This window comes from Salvelinus sp. IW2-2015, linkage group LG23, assembly GCF_002910315.2.
Source record: "Salvelinus sp. IW2-2015 linkage group LG23, ASM291031v2, whole genome shotgun sequence".
NCBI classification, from domain to species: domain Eukaryota; kingdom Metazoa; phylum Chordata; class Actinopteri; order Salmoniformes; family Salmonidae; genus Salvelinus; species Salvelinus sp. IW2-2015.
This window is the reverse complement of record NC_036863.1, coordinates 10,708,151-10,724,151: the sequence shown is the minus strand read 5'-3', so window position 1 is coordinate 10,724,151 and position 16,001 is coordinate 10,708,151. Positions and strand designations below refer to the sequence as shown.

The 16,001-nt window shown below is 42.2% G+C and overlaps 1 protein-coding gene across 6 annotated transcripts; it reads left to right on the top strand.

Annotated features, from left to right (window-relative positions):
- The first annotated feature begins 1,753 nt into the window (after positions 1-1,753).
- rcc1l (RCC1 like) lies at positions 1,754-15,462 on the top strand. Of its 6 annotated transcripts, none has more exons than XM_023968112.2 (13): positions 1,754-1,956; positions 2,080-2,193; positions 3,550-3,839; positions 4,968-5,097; positions 5,729-5,857; positions 7,310-7,376; positions 10,316-10,367; positions 10,618-10,702; positions 12,572-12,753; positions 13,181-13,268; positions 13,700-13,873; positions 14,175-14,260; positions 14,844-15,462. In XM_023968112.2, exons 3-13 carry the CDS (start codon positions 3,558-3,560, stop codon positions 14,919-14,921), a joined length of 1,353 nt encoding a protein of 450 aa, XP_023823880.1. In that variant the 5' UTR covers positions 1,754-1,956; positions 2,080-2,193; positions 3,550-3,557; the 3' UTR covers positions 14,922-15,462. The 6 variants fall into 6 exon arrangements, with proteins under 6 accessions (XP_023823880.1, XP_070290463.1, XP_023823881.1 ...); XM_070434362.1 differs by having other exon boundaries at positions 10,300-10,367; XM_023968113.2 differs by lacking the exon at positions 2,080-2,193.
- Positions 15,463-16,001: the final 539 nt, after the last annotated feature.

Sequence of the window (16,001 nt, the reverse complement as noted above, 5' to 3'; positions counted from 1 at the left end):
TTTTAGACCAGAGGAAAGAGTGTAAAAAAGCCCCTACTTGCTGTTTATTATCTACGCATAGTCACTTTACCCCTACCTACATTACATGTGCAAATGACCTCGACTAACTTGTACCCCCGCACATTGACTCGGTACCACTACCCCCTCCCTGTACATAGCCTCGTTATTATTTTATTATGTAACTTTATTTTTTATTTTTTTACTTTAGTTTATTTAGTCAATATTTTCTTTACTCTATTTCTTGAACTGTATTGTTGGTTAAGGGCTTGTAAGTAAGCATTTCACGGTAAGGTTGTATTTGGCGCATGTGACAAATAACATTTGATTTGATGAGCAGTTGATTAGCTAAATTAAGTGAGTAAGTACTGGGCTGGAGCAAAAGCCTTGCACTCCCAGGTCTCAAGGACCAGGGTTGGTGACCTGACCACTGCCTAACCACTACTACTTGACTGCACTTAGTTTTGGCCTCATATGTCTTCGCTCACTGTGAAATGCAACTGTATCCGTGGCAGGTACGCAGACCCTGAGGAAGGTACAGTGATGCCAAATCGTTGGTAAATACCCATTCAATTGCTGGGAGATTATACATGGAGTGTGTGACTCTCTTTATTTTTATAGTTTATTCGCCGTTAGTTAGCACCTCCACACAAACTATTATTCTGGGTGTGCGTCAGCTCATGTTTTTTAGGAACGCATACTTGCCATGCATGCCGTTTTTAAAATGATATGCGACCTGCTGAATACACAAATACTTTTTAGACCAGAGGAAAGAGTGCCTCCTATTGGCCCTCCAACACCACTTCCAGCAGCATCTGGTCTCCCATCCAGAGACTGACCAGGACCAACCCTGCTTAGCTTCAGAAGCAAGCCAGCAGTGGTATGCAGGGTGGTATCTCCACTTCCTGCTTTTTTACCTGCGGAATGTCTGAGACCCGGACAGCTGATAAAACTGAAGGGTATTTCTGTCTGTAAAAAAGCCCTTTTGTGGAGAAAAACTCCTGATTGGCTGGGCCTGGCTCCCAAGTGGTTGGGCCTATGCCCACACATGGCTGCGCCACTGCCCAGTCATGTGAAATCCATAGATTAGGTCCAAATGAATTTATTTCAATTGACTGATTTCCTTATATGAATTGTAACTCAGTAAAATCTTTGAAATTGTTGCATGTCGAACCCTTACGCTAACTCGAACCTATGACGCAAACGACTAGCAACCTAAAGGTTGCATGTTGTGAGTGGCGCAGCGGTCTAAGGCCAGTGCTAGAGGCATCACTACAGACCCGGGTTTGATACTGGGCTGTATTGTGATAGCGAGTCCCATAGGACGGCGCACAATTGGCCCAGCATCGTCCGGGTTAGGGAGGGTTTGGCCGGGGTAGGCCGTCATTGTAAATAATAATTTGTTCTTAACTGACTTGCCTAGTTAAATGAAGGTTAAATTAAAAAAAAGAAGAAGTTGGGAACAACTTTAGATCCTTAGCTAATTAGCAACTTTAGCTACAGTAAGCACAACCATAGCATTTAGCAACTACCAAATAAATTAAAATCATACGAAATGGAGGATTCCCCCAAAAACGTATTAATATATTGCGAATGGGCGTGAGACAGCCTTGATGATTCATACAACATTTAAAGTTGCTCAGGTATTAAACTGGGATTCAGAATTTACACTCCAGCCCTGCAGGTGGCGTACTGTTACCTGCGTTGTTAGGGATTTGGCCCAGTTGCTTCCTTTTTGAACCGGGTCAAAGTTGAAAGTGCAGTTAGGAGTTGAAAGTGCAGTTAGGGATGGCTCATGGTTGCCTCTGCGGTAACACGCCTGTCAGAATAAATTGCTTTGAATAAAACCACAACCTATGCCACCCAAAATAATGTAGCTATGAATATTACGAAGATGAAATCAGTATGTGGGTGACACATTGAAGCTCGTTTCGTGAATATTACAAATAACCATAACAGGTAAGACCATTCCCATAAGTAGCTACCCCCATTCATAGACACTAACTGCTTTAGCGCCTATTGAAGATAGTATCTTCTGAACGGGGATATTTTGTTATGAGCCCCGACGCTTGCTCTCAACAGTAACACACATCGCTTGCGGAACACCTGTAAGCATAACTGGGGAAGAAGTGTAACGATAGCTAGTTCATCAACTGGAGGCACACACTGCTGGTGGATCTGAGCAAAACTGCTACAGTAAGTGTATATTTTCATTTGAAATATGATTTCTTGCTGATATGAAAGAGGCATATCAGCATATGTTTAGAAACCCGGTTTGAAAGCGATTGCCTTTTTCTAAACGTTAAAACACACCATTGGAATTGTATTTCACATGGAGCCAAATGTGGGAAAAATGTAACCGCTGAATAAAGTGTTGCTTAGCGACTTCCCTGTTTTTGTGTTCCTGTACGGCTGAGCACAGCTGTTCTGCTCGGCAGACTGCTTCTGCTCGGCAGACTGCTCCCGCTCGGCCGGCAGGCTGCTGCATGTGTGCACGCATCACTTGCGCACTCTCCCCCGCCGTCTCTCTCTGCTCTAGCCTATTGATGCTTTCCCTGCTGCTGCAGCGCCTGAAGTGAATGTATTAAATCGGTAAAAACGTACTTTTTTTAGAAAATATTATCTACTTTACTGCGTTTTTCTGTGCTGTTTAAATATTTAATCTGTTCCTTTTTGTTCTCCTTCAAACTTCTCCTTCAAACATTATTTTAAGTTTTGCTTTGGAGAAGTTCTCATTGATTGAGAGACTGGGGGAGAGCATAAGCAAAGATTTTTGTATCTAAAATATACCACATCTTGTCGTTTCCAATGGGAACAAATTAGTCATAGTCGGCAGAACAAGCAAAGTGGGCAGAGCCAAGCACGAGCTAGCAAGATCCTATTGGTGCGTTCTAACGTGTATTTGCATATTTCCTTTGGGGAACGCCTACTCTGAGGTGTGCATGTGCAATAACTCAATAGCTCAGTTTTTTTAAACTTTGGCAAAGGGTGAAGTCTACAACACTTTGTCCACATAGTTCGTAACAGATTGCAGTTTTGGTACCAGAACTCTATTGAGATCAAATGTTCCATTGATGACAAAATTTGCAGAATGTTGGCCAAAATCCATCTCCTTCCACTGCCGGCCACTGGGCTTCCTTTCACTATCATAAATGCTTCACATTTATACGTCCAGTGAAATATCTGTCTCATTGTTCTATCTGTGGCATATGCGAAAACAAAAATATTATTTCTTAATGTGCATGTCCAAATTAACGTTATGTCACTATTAAGTCATTAAGTCATCTAGAGACTTCTAGTGACAATTGAAGCAACCAGCTACTGTACTTTCCTTGAAAAATAGTTGGCAACACTGCTGAAAAACCCTTCTCTGTGTGTAGGGATTTGAGAGCTAGCTAAAGTGACACTTTTTATGTGATGATGCGTGACTAGCTAAAGGACGTTACACAACTCTGACTGACTCTAACCAAACCTCTTTCAGTCCTCTCTGTCAAACTGCCAATGACAACCTAATATCTAGCTCATTATGTTTTCTGTTTCATGATTTCTCAGGGGTGGAGATGTCATTGGCGTACCTTCGATTGTGTACCCAACACAGGTTAGCACTTGGAGCTCGGGGATATGCGACCCGCACCAGTGACCGCAGGTCTCGGGAGCTAAAGGATGAGGGTCCAGTGTTTCAGTATGTTGGGAAGCAGAGAAAGCCCAACCACAAGGTGTTTGTATGGGGGTTTAGCTACACTGGAGCCCTGGGCATCCCCAGCTTTGTGGTTCCAGACAGTGGCAGGAAAAAGCCTAGGAAATACCAGCTCACTCCTTACCGTCTGGAGACAGAGCAGCAGGTAATGTCTGTTTAACCACAGAAACACTTAACTGTCACAATAGACATATTTCTATACAATTTATGACAACTGCTTTTGTTCAATGCCAGTTGGTTTACACAGCCAGGCCGTGTTTGTTTGGTAGGGCTGGGGCATGACGTTATGCAACTGAAAACGAAAATATGGGTTCTTATTGGACAAGTTCAGACAAGGTAGTTGGCTACTTCTGTTTCATAGCGTTACTCTCTTGTTTGGTATCTACTAAAACAAAACCGATTCCGCTAATCAAGGTCTTTTTGACTGCTGAACAATTAATCAAATGACCACCCAGACTATTTACTTTTACACACCCCCCCCCCAAACCACAGTTTTTACACTGCTGCTACTTGCTGTTTATTATCTATGCATAGTCACTTTACCCCTACCTACATTACATGTGCAAATGACCTCGACTAACTTGTACCCCCGCACATTGACTCGGTAGCACTACCCCCTCCCTGTACATAGCCTCGTTATTATTTTATTATGTAACTTTATTTTTTATTTTTTTACTTTAGTTTATTTAGTCAATATTTTCTTTACTCTATTTCTTGAACTGTATTGTTGGTTAAGGGCTTGTAAGTAAGCATTTCACGGTAAGGTTGTATTTGGCGCATGTGACAAATAACATTTGATTTGATGAGCAGTTGATTAGCTAAATTAAGTGAGTAAGTACTGGGCTGGAGCAAAAGCCTTGCACTCCCAGGTCTCAAGGACCAGGGTTGGTGACCTGACCACTGCCTAACCACTACTACTTGACTGCACTTAGTTTTGGCCTCATATGTCTTCGCTCACTGTGAAATGCAACTGTATCCGTGGCAGGTACGCAGACCCTGAGGAAGGTACAGTGATGCCAAATTGTTGGTAAATACCCATTCAATTGCTGGGAGATTATACATGGAGTGTGTGACTCTCTTTATTGTTATAGTTTATTCGCCGTTAGTTAGCACCTCCACACAAACTATTATTCTGGGTGTGCGCCAGCTCATGTTTTTTAGGAACGCATACTTGCCATGCATGCCGTTTTTAAAATGATATGCGACCTGTTGAATACACAAGTGCTGTACTTGACAGTGAGTGACTGACTCCTGAGCTGGTCTCTCTCCTCAGATCTCCTCTGCAGCCTGTGGGTACGGCTTTACCCTCCTCTCCTCTTCCACCAAGGACCTCACCAAGGTGTGGGGCATGGGCCTCAACAGAGACTCACAGCTGGGCTTCCAACGCACCCAACAAGACCGCCGTAAGACACTCATTCATTCTATCGCTCCCCCATCCTCCATGACGAGCACTCCTCCTTTCTTTTTTTTTTTACACACAATCTGGGATCTTGCACTTTCAATTAATGACCAATTGATTGATGAAGAATATAACTTATAGATGTCTAATGAGTTGAGTACAACTGCCTTTCCCAAAAAGATTGTTTAACTCAATTGCTTGTTAACAATGTCCATCCCTCCGCTTTATAACAAACCATGTGGCTGGGGCTGCAGTTTGTTGTTTTTCGCATTAAGGATTGCAGCTTTAACCTATTCAACCATAAAAGTGCACCAGCTTGTCAACCGAGAAAGATTGGAGGATGTGCATAATTTGCTCGATGGTGGGTGTGTGTTTTCAACAACTGCTGCACACTTTCACCAATCTTTAGTGTATATGAAATGGATATTCAGATGAATTTGTGCAGCGCCTGCCCTGAGCTGATGCCTGTGATCGAGCATGTGTCAGACTAGTCTGGGTGCCAGTCTGTTTCTGCTCTCTTGCCAAGGCTTGACAAAGACAGCAATGGAGTTTGCAAGAGCACAAACAGATCTGCGACCAGGGTAGTGTCAGACCATCCCAGTGATGTTTATAATCACCTAGTATTCCCTCTCTAGATAAGAGCTATGACTATGTGCTGGAGCCCTCTCCGGTGCCTCTCCCCCTGGCCAGGCCCCAGCAGACCAGGGTGGTGCAGGTGGCATGTGGTCGTGCCCATTCCCTGGTGCTCACCGACTCAGAGGGAGGTAAGAGGCATCACAGAGGGTGACGATTTGTTCTCCTCACGTAAAACGACACTGAGCTGTTACAAAAATTCCCATATAACTCCCAGTACTGTGAGCAATGTGATTTGTGTTACACCTTTTATGATATCCCTGAGAAGGCGACTTTTATTTAACAGTCTAAGTAAAGAGCATGAAAGTGTGAAACCTGTCTTGGATAAGCTCTTGTGACAGACATTCACATACTTGTAAGGAAATGCAATGGAAATCAAGTAAAATAGCTAGCTCAAGATTCTGAGATGATAATTTTTACCTTGGATAATATGCCTTCCTGTCTGTTTAGGGCTATTTTGCTCACTGTGTGTGCTTCTTTGAGGAAAATGTCACACACAAACTAGGGAAAATAGGGGGGGAATTGATCTGGGAATTATTGGGCTGATGGGTTCACATCCTAAAGACATTTCCCTACCGTTGTGCCCATGAACAAGCCCTTAACCTACTACATGGAACTGTATTCCACATCAGGTAACTGATGCAAGCAGTAGACTCAGATTTAAAAAGCAGGTAAAAATACACCTTATGGAACAGCGGGGACTGTGAAGCAACACAAACATAGGCACAGACACATGCATACACACACATGATAACATACACACTATACACACACTTACACATGGATTTTGTGTTGTAGATATGTGTTTGAGAAATATGATCCTGAGGGCATACACACTTAGTGTGTTGTGAATGTATTGTAGTGTTTTTAAAATTGTATAACTGCCTTAATTCTGCAGGACCTCAGGAAGAGTATCCATAATAAATACAAATACTACACATGGATGCAAGCCAGGGCACTCCCATAACTGAGTGGGTCAACTCCGTAGGGTTAAGATATCAATATGTGGTCCCTTACATGTTGAAAATATTGATGTTGATCCTTCCTACTATTTTTAGTAGATGTGTAATTTGAATCCTGACCTTTGCTTATGCACTTTGCAGAAATACATTTGAGCTGATGATCGTCGAAGAGTGCGTCATAGTTGTGTAACGATTGTTCATTTGGCGGCACTTTATTATACGGTACTCTTTCCGCTGGTATTTCCCTGGAATTTACTAGGAAGTGATGTGGTAACAATCTGTACTTTGAGGTACTTACCTAAAAGAATATAACAATTGGTAACTACCTGGTGACCGGTTATTCTTGTTTTATTTAATCCCAAATAAACAAACATGTCATTTATAGTTTAATACTGTGTTAATGACATTTTATTTACATTTTTACAATGTACTTAATAAGAAAATACCTGGTAATTTTTGTACTTCAAAATAAAGTGCTACTGTTCGTTTTACAGACACAGCTCCATTTTCCACATTGTTAACAATGTTGTTAATCTAATCATACCCCTGGATCATCCTCCCACATGTTTTTTGTGTGTGTGTCGCTCTCCTTTCCCTCATTCCCTCTTTCCCACATCAAAGTGTTCAGTCTGGGAAACAATGCCTATGGCCAGTGTGGGAGGAAGATGGTTGAAGATGAAGTCTACAGGTATGACACCACACACACACCGCTATGAATTGTTTACTCAACATATTACCTTATTACTGACGCAGTTGATCAGGCTGAAACCATGCTCAAAATGCAAAGAAAAGTCTGCCTCTGCCGTTGTCATGCAACACGACCGGGTGTATGTTGAGTCATACTAGTGATGACTCATAGTGTCAAATCAATGCAGGCTGGAAATGTATTCACTCTCCAGGAATTTGACTGTGCTTTTCTGCCCAATGACTGTCTTAAGTGCTCAGGTTGAACAACAATCCTATTATAAATGTGTGTTCAGGGGTCGTATGTATCAGAGTTAGAGTGCTGATTTAGGATCAGTTTAACCTTTTGATCACAATGATTAAGATTATAGGAACTGGGGGGAGCTGATTCTAGATCATCATGCCTACTCTGATACATATGGCCCCCGGTCTTTAGAGGCCTACTAAGAGTGAGCAGAGGAGAGGCCGACAGGGAGTGGGCAGAGGGGACCTTTTCTGGACAGACGGGGCTCCTTGAGTAATTGATTGATGACTTCTCTCTCTCTCTCCCCCCAGTCCCTGCTGATGACAAACATACCCATAACATGCTGCCTCCAAAATATTTGAAAATACAGAGGGTTTCACTCTGTGTTCTTTTGGAATTCACCCAACCCTGTAGTTTAAAATTTGGGTCTAAAAGTACATTTATTTGTCTTGCAGTATTACTTAACAGCTTTCTTACAAACAGAAAGGATAACTTGGAGCTGATTTTTTTTAAACACGGGCTTCTTTCTTTTCATTTTGTCATACAGGCTAGTAATATGGAGTGAATGCAATGTTTGTATTTTGTTTTTTCAAGTATTGTGGTGGCAGCATCATGGTATGGGTATGCTTGTCACCGGCAGGGACTGGGGAGTTTGTTAGGATCAAAATAAATATGAAAGGAGCAAAGCCCAGGTAAAATAAAAAGTTAGAGGAAAACCCACCTCAGTCTTCTGAAAACCTAACCCTAGGATAGGGTTTTATTTTTCTGCGGGACAGTTACACAATGATTTATGCAACAGACACATCAGAATGGCTTTTCAAGAGGTGTTGAGTGTTTATGAGTGGTCTAGTCTCAGTCCTGGCTTAAATCTACTTAGAAAATCAGAGACGAGGTTTAAATATTGCTGTCCATTATTGATCCCTAGCCAAATTTACTGAGCCTGAGCAATTTTGACAAAAACGATGGATACAGTTGAAGTCAGAAGTTTACATACACTTAGGTTGGAGTCATTAACTTGTTTTTCAAGCACTCCACAAATTTGTTGTTAACAAACTAGTTTTGATAAGTTGGTTAGGACATCTACTTTGTGCATGACACAAGTAATTTTGTTGTAAAATTGTTGACAGACAGATTATTTCACTTATAATTCGCTGTATCACAATTCCAGTCGGTCAGAAGTTTACATACACTAAGTTGACTGTGCCTTTAAACAGCTTGGAAAATTCCCAAAAATTGTCATGGCTTTAGAAGCTTCTGATAGGCTAACTGACATAATTTGAGTCAATTGGAGGTGTCCCTGTGGATGTATTTCAAGGCCTACCTTCAAACTCAGTGCCTCATTGCTTGACATCATGGGAAAATCAAAAGAAATCAGCCAAGACCTCAGAAAAATAATTGTAGACCTCCACAAGTCTGGTTCATCCTTGGGAGCAATTTCCAAACGCCTGAAGGTACCACATTCATCTGTACAAACAATAGTACACAAGTATAAACACCATGGGACCACGCGGCCGTCATACCTCTCAGGAAGGAGACGTGTTCTGTATCCTAGAGATGAACGTACTTTGGTGCGAAAAGTGCAAATCAATCCCAGAACAACAGCAAGGGACCTTGTGAAAATGCTGGAGGAAACGGGTACAAAAGTATCTATATCCACTGTAAAACGAGTCCTATATCGACATAACCTGAAAGGCTGCTCAGCAAGGAAGAATCCACTGCTCCAAAACAGCCATAAAAAAGCCAGACTACGGTTTGCAACTGCACATGGGGACAAAGATTGTACTTTTTGGAGAAATGTCCTCTGGTCTGATGAAACAAAAATCAAACTGTTTGGCCATAATAACCATGGTTATGTTTGGAGGAAAAAGGGAGAGGCATGCAATCTGAAGAACACCATCCCAACTGTGAAGCACGGGGGTGGCAGCATCATATTGTGGGGGTGCTTTGCTGCAGGAGGGACTGGTGCACTTCACAAAATAGATGGCATCATGAGGATGGAAAATTATGTGGATATATTGAAGCCACATCTCAAGACGTCAGTCAGGAAGTTAAAGCTTGGTCGCAAATGGTACCAAATACTAATTGCTACCAAATACTAATTGAGTGTATGTAAACTTCTGACCCACTGGGAATGTGATGAAAGAAATAAAAGCTGAAATAAATCATTCTCTCTACTATTATTCTGACATTTTACATTCTTAAATTAAAGTGGTGATACTAACTGAACTAAGACAGGGAATATTTACTACGATTAAATGTCAGGAATTTTGAAAAACTGAGTTTAAATGTATTTGGCTAAGGTGTATGTAAACTTCCGACTTCAACTGTGTATGTTGCTCTAAGAGTTGTGCGAAGTTGGTAGAAAATCTTAATGAAAATGATTCACAGCTGTAATGGCTGCCAAAGGTTCTTCCACCAAGTATTAACTCTGGGGTTGAGACTTATCCAATTATGATATTTCTGTGTTTTTTCTTCTTCATTTGGAAAATGTTCTATAACTTTCTTTCACTTTTGAAAATGTGGAGTAGGTTGTGTAGATCTGGAGGAAAACAATCTCACGTAATCCCTTTTTATGTTACATTTTAAGCCAGCAAAATGTGAATAAAGTTCAAAGGGCTGTTGACTGTCTATAGGCACTGTATGTATGTATGTATCTATCTGTCTATGTAATATATATATATAGTCTCTCTCCGTTGCAGTGCCAGTCACATCATTCACAAGATGGAAGGCTTTGACAGCCCAGTGACTCAGGTGTGTTCTGTGTAACGGGGACAGAAAGACACTTCAGCCATTACTGCTCCTTGGTCATTATTGTAAAGGAAAATGTGTTCTACATGACTCACCTTGGTAAATAAAGGCTAAATAAACAAATAATAGGGTGGGGGGAGGGAAAGCTGATCCTACATCTGAACATAGGGGAAACTGCACCCCAGAGTGAAAATATGTTGTGTGCAGATGTTATGTGTGACTGAACCCTGTGGATGCCATGTTTGTCCTGTAGGCGGTGTGTGGGCAGGACCACAGTCTGTTCCTGACTGAGACGGGCAAGGTATATGCCTGTGGCTGGGGTGCAGACGGACAGACAGGTTAGAAGCCCCCCCCCCACACACACACACACACACTGGGAAAATGCCAAGGGGTCCCTATAAAGATAAACTGAGTCTCTATGGTTTATCACTGTCTCCACCTTTTTTTGTACATTTCTCTCCAATATCAGTTTATTTTTATGCAGAATTTCCCAAATTTACTTAACCAATTAATGACCTTGTGCAAATATAGTGTTTCACTCCTGCTGTGTGAGCTTTACACATTTTTATCCACAAAGTACCTGAGTAGAAAATTGGTTGTAAGCGCCGAGAATAGAGCCATTTTACTCCTAAAAATAAAATCAATGCATGAAGCCTCTGTAGTCATAAGAGTCCAACTTACTCGGCAGATATTTAGGACACTTCATGAGCTGTCCTAACCAGTTAAGAGTTACCGGCAGGTGTCTTGATAATAGGAAAGGTCAGCAAGTCAGTGCTTCCTGAGCCATATGCAATTGCTTTGGAGTTTGGAGTATGTTGATGTAATCAATTCAAAAATAATCTACCTACATAAAACAGTATCTCTTGCACTTTTGACAATTATTTCACGAGGCCTGTTGTACATGATATGCCAAAATACTGGATCCGTACCCAGGTCAATATGGACCGCGGGTCCCAACTACCAATTTATTTAACATTTTGGGGTTGGGTTTGGGAACCCTGTCAGGCTTCGATCCCTTGTATCATATAAAAACAAATGTGTAGAATTGCAGGAAATTAGCTTTAAAACAGAAAAACATTTCTCTATCCCATGCAAAATGGGTAGAATTGTGGGAAATTGGCTTTAAAAATGCAACATTTTCTCTCCGCCAACAAGAGGGGTGTGAACAGTTTGGGGTCGCATGGGTTGTGAGTTGGGGTTTGTTACTACGCCAATAAATGACCATATCAATCTGGACCTTTGCCACCTAGGAAATTTTTGTGACCTGACCTTCTCAAATAGTGCTTGAGTACCCCTGCACTAGGCTAACAAATAATTACTTTTTTGATTATTTAATTAACATGCGTGTTATTTCAAGTTATCCCTTCAGAGTGCAATATCATATTGTTAAAAAATATATCCTAAATTGGGTTTGGCTGTGAATTGGACGATTGAAGGCATCAAGGGCTTCATGTTAACTTGGATTGTGTTCGAGGAAAATTATAGACCTTTCACCCGTTTTATGAAACATTGGCAAGTGACTTGATGCCTGCTGTGCCAAAGCGATAGAGTTATTAAATGGGAGTGATGAGTGTGTTGATAAACAATAATTTTTTAACAACCATTGGAATTGGTTAAAAAGGTTATGTATGCCAACATATTAGGAAAGAATTAAGAGTAGGCAAAGTGATTGTGTCAGGTGAAAATTATATCAAACGTTTTAGCATTGCAACATTTGTACAGTCACATTCACCTTTTTTGTCTGAAGCATGGAATAGAGTTCACAGCTGGCGATGCCTCCTCGGGATTGGTTATTCCCCATCATTTACAACAATGTCAATGAGCGTCATCACCATCTTTCTTTTGCGGTACCTGTGGTGGCATATTTTCCACAACATACCTCAAACTGTTGTAATTACCAACTGAGATACTCAGTTTGTCCGAGCAGTGTCTTAACATCATCCTAAAACCTACTCTGAGCTGGAAGTTTAAAACAGGATTCCTAGGACCTTTTCTGAGAAGCTTTGTGGACATGGGCCCAAGTCTCTTAGTGCATAAAGAAAGAGCATAATTGTTTCTGAGAAGCTTTGTGGACATGGGCCCAAGTCTCTTAGTGCATAAAGAAAGAGCATAATTGTTTCATTAAGACACATGCATAGTTACACACATGCATAGTCTCCCACACACTTAACTGTTTTCTAAAGACTAAGCAATAATTTTTTTTGCAGGTCTGGGCCACCACAACATGTGTGCCAGGCCGGTGGCTGTAGGAGGGGACCTGGCTGGTGTGAGGGTGCAGCAGGTGACCACCTACGGAGACTGCAGCATGGCCGTGTCCCAGGACGGCCAGCTCTATGGCTGGGGCAACTCTGAGTACCTCCAACTCTCCTCGGTCACTGAGGCCACCCAGGTGAGGAGCCAACGTAGTGCCCATCACAATCTCAAATCAAGTTTGCCAAACTTTGTGACTCTTGCTTTTCACAAGGCTATACTACAGTATATGTTAGCCTGGTGGAACCAGCTGCATTGACTGTTCTATTTCACTTCATGTATCAGTCTGGACTTTCTCCAATAGATGGGTGTTTGCAAATAAGAGAAAATGGCTGTGCTTTGAATTAAGCCATCCTCTGATTGGTTGAAGGGGATCCAATTGCTGAAGATAGTTTTGAATAATACCGCTCAAGTAGTTTCAATGAGCAGGAATGGTAGACTGAATGGCGAATGTATCGTTCAGGCTGGTTCCACCAGGCTAAACTATAGGTACCACTATGTGTTCTTATTCTATTTCAATGTGTGACCTTTTGTCCAGCTACTGACTTTGTTCTCCCTCTCCTCAGATTAACTCCCCTCGACTCCTTCCTTTTGAAGGGGTGGGCAAAGTGACCCAGGTGGCCTGTGGAGGCACACAGGTGGCCATTCTGAACGGTGAGTACCGGGGCCCTGTTCCATTTCGGCCACTTCCATTGTTCCTACCTCTTCCATCTCTGGCGGGTTGATTTGCATCTAAAAGTGGGCGTGCCACCAGGATCACCTTGGATGGCCGCCTGCCTGCCGAGTGCTCGTTGCTAACTGGGATATTTACCAATCTGAGAATGTGAAAGCAATATGGTGGAAGCTCCAATTACACTATAGGAAGGTTAGGCGTCACCATATTGCTAAAAATGATTGAGTCCTTTCAGATCTGTCAATATTGAGGGGGGTGGCTGCCAAAATGGAACTTGGCAGTGAAATAATAGAAGATCAAAACGAACATTGCTGGACTGTATAGCATAGCTTCCCATTCAATAGACTTGTTTATCATATCTTTTCAATAAATAATATGTAGTGTGTCAGTAAAGGCATGTTTGTCTTTACAGAGAGAGGGGAGGTGTTTGTATGGGGCTATGGCATTCTTGGAAAGGGCCCTAATCTCTCTGAATCCCAAACCCCTGAGCTGGTCCCTCCTACACTGTTCGGCCGCTCAGAGTTTAACCCTGCGGTGACCGTGAGCCGCATCCACTGTGGGCTGAACCATTTCGCTGCCGTCACAGGTGGGTTAAGTCACGATTTTCAGTATGTGGAATGAGTTATGTTGGACAAAAAAACAACAATACATCTTTAGAGTCACAAACTCACAATGTTACAGTTTAAGATGAATATGTTGGCATACGGGAAGTAGGACTTACCCAATAACTAGTAATGTGGTGCTATACCATTCAGTGGATGATACAAGTACATGGAAGCATTCATATTTACATATGGTTAGCATTTTATTAACCCATTCCCATTTCAAGCCATTGGATGAAATAATATTAAATATGTAGAATGTCTACCTATTGCTTGCTGTTCCAGATCGTGGGGAGCTCTTTGTTTGGGGGAAGAATGTGAGAGGTTGTCTTGGTATTGGAAAGAAAGAGGACCAGTACTTCCCATGGCGGGTGAGACAAGACTTAGATTACTTATCAATTTTTTTGCTGATCATTGACATTTTTGATTTATTCAAATGACTTAGTGATAGTCCACTACAACATTAACAGGCGTATCAACGTAGCAGGCGTAAAAGAAAACGCCTGAGCGGAGTTCCCACATTCGGTTTTCAGTGGAAAAGGAGGCTAGTTTGATTGACATGTATCCCTGAAAACTGGATGCATCCGGTTATTGGCAACTCCGCTAAGGCTACAACAACGTTTGTCCAATGTTTTCAGACATTAATTAAGTGATGTTCCATAGACCCAGCTATATGCCTGAATCTCATTCAAATGGAAAAGATGGGCACTGTCTAATATGATAAACTCAGATGGTGCCCATCTTTATCATTCATTTGGGATTGAGGCATCTAGCTGGACCTACCCAACAGATGGTATGGGAGGTGGACTCACCTGGATATTAGGCCACTTTGATTTTGGAGTGAATCAGACCTTTTTTAGCATACTTTTTAAAGGATGCATAACTAGTCCATGTATGTTTTAATGCTACATAACTGCATCTTATGGTAATATTTTGATGGTGTACTGTTTTCAGGTGACTGTGCCAGGTCATGTGGTGGATGTAGCGTGTGGGGTGGACCACATGGTGGCGCTGGTCAAGTCTGTCATCTGAGCGTCCCCAGCCGGAAGGGCACTGCCAGTAAGCCCTTCTCTTCCCTGTGACCCCCTCCCCCCCTCTATTACTGAGGGGTATCCGGCCCTGTTCAGACGCCCTGTTAGCCTCACATCCTCTGGCCGCCAATGGAGGCCTGAACCCCAGAGCCAGCTGTCCTCCATGGGTGGTAGAGATCCTCCGTTCCCGGCAATCTGGTGACTGTGTCCGCCATCGAACGCTTCAGTCTGCTCCCTGTGTCTCTGGCTAGCACCGCTGGGATAACATGGAGGCTGGGTTCACAGGCAACAGTCACTGCACCACTACATTAATCTCTATACATTATTGATCTGACACTAGTCATTGGGCACCCTTGTTGGATGATGTGGAGATCAGTGGAGCAGAACTGATGCGGTGGAGCCATGGATTCTTTTTCTTCCTGCAGAGAAGTGCTGAAACTTGACTGTCAGACCTCCAGAATAATGTCCTTATGGCATTTTACCTTCACTGTTGATTTTTTTATACACATGTTTCATGAGCTGAAATAAAATGTCCATATGCACAAAAAGCGTATTTCTCTCAAATTTGTTTACATCCCTGTTAGTGAGAATTTCTCCTTTGCCAAGATAATCCATCCACCTGACAGGAGTGGTATATAAGTAGCTGATTAAACAGCATGATTATTACACAAGTGCATGTTGTTCTGGGGACAATAAAAGGCCACTAAAATGTTGAGTTTTGTCACACAACACAATGCCACAGATGTCAAGGGAGTGTGCAATTGGAATGCTGACTGCAGGAATGTCCACCAGAGCTGTTGCCAGATAATTTAATGTTAATTTCTCCACCATAAGCCACCTTAGACGTTTTAGAGAATTTGGCAGTATGTCAACAGGCCTCATTGTGCCCAGCTTCGCGCGTTGATCAACGAGGTAGGTGGCCTGTTACTTTTTCCCCAATCTGCGCAGCGCATTCAAATGCTAAAATGGCTTGTGTGATATTAGGTTTTAGTAATTTGCTAGGTTATTGTTATCTGTGTTTTACCAAAACAAAGGTAAGCTACCGGAGACAATTTATCTGGCTATACTTGCTGAACGGGGC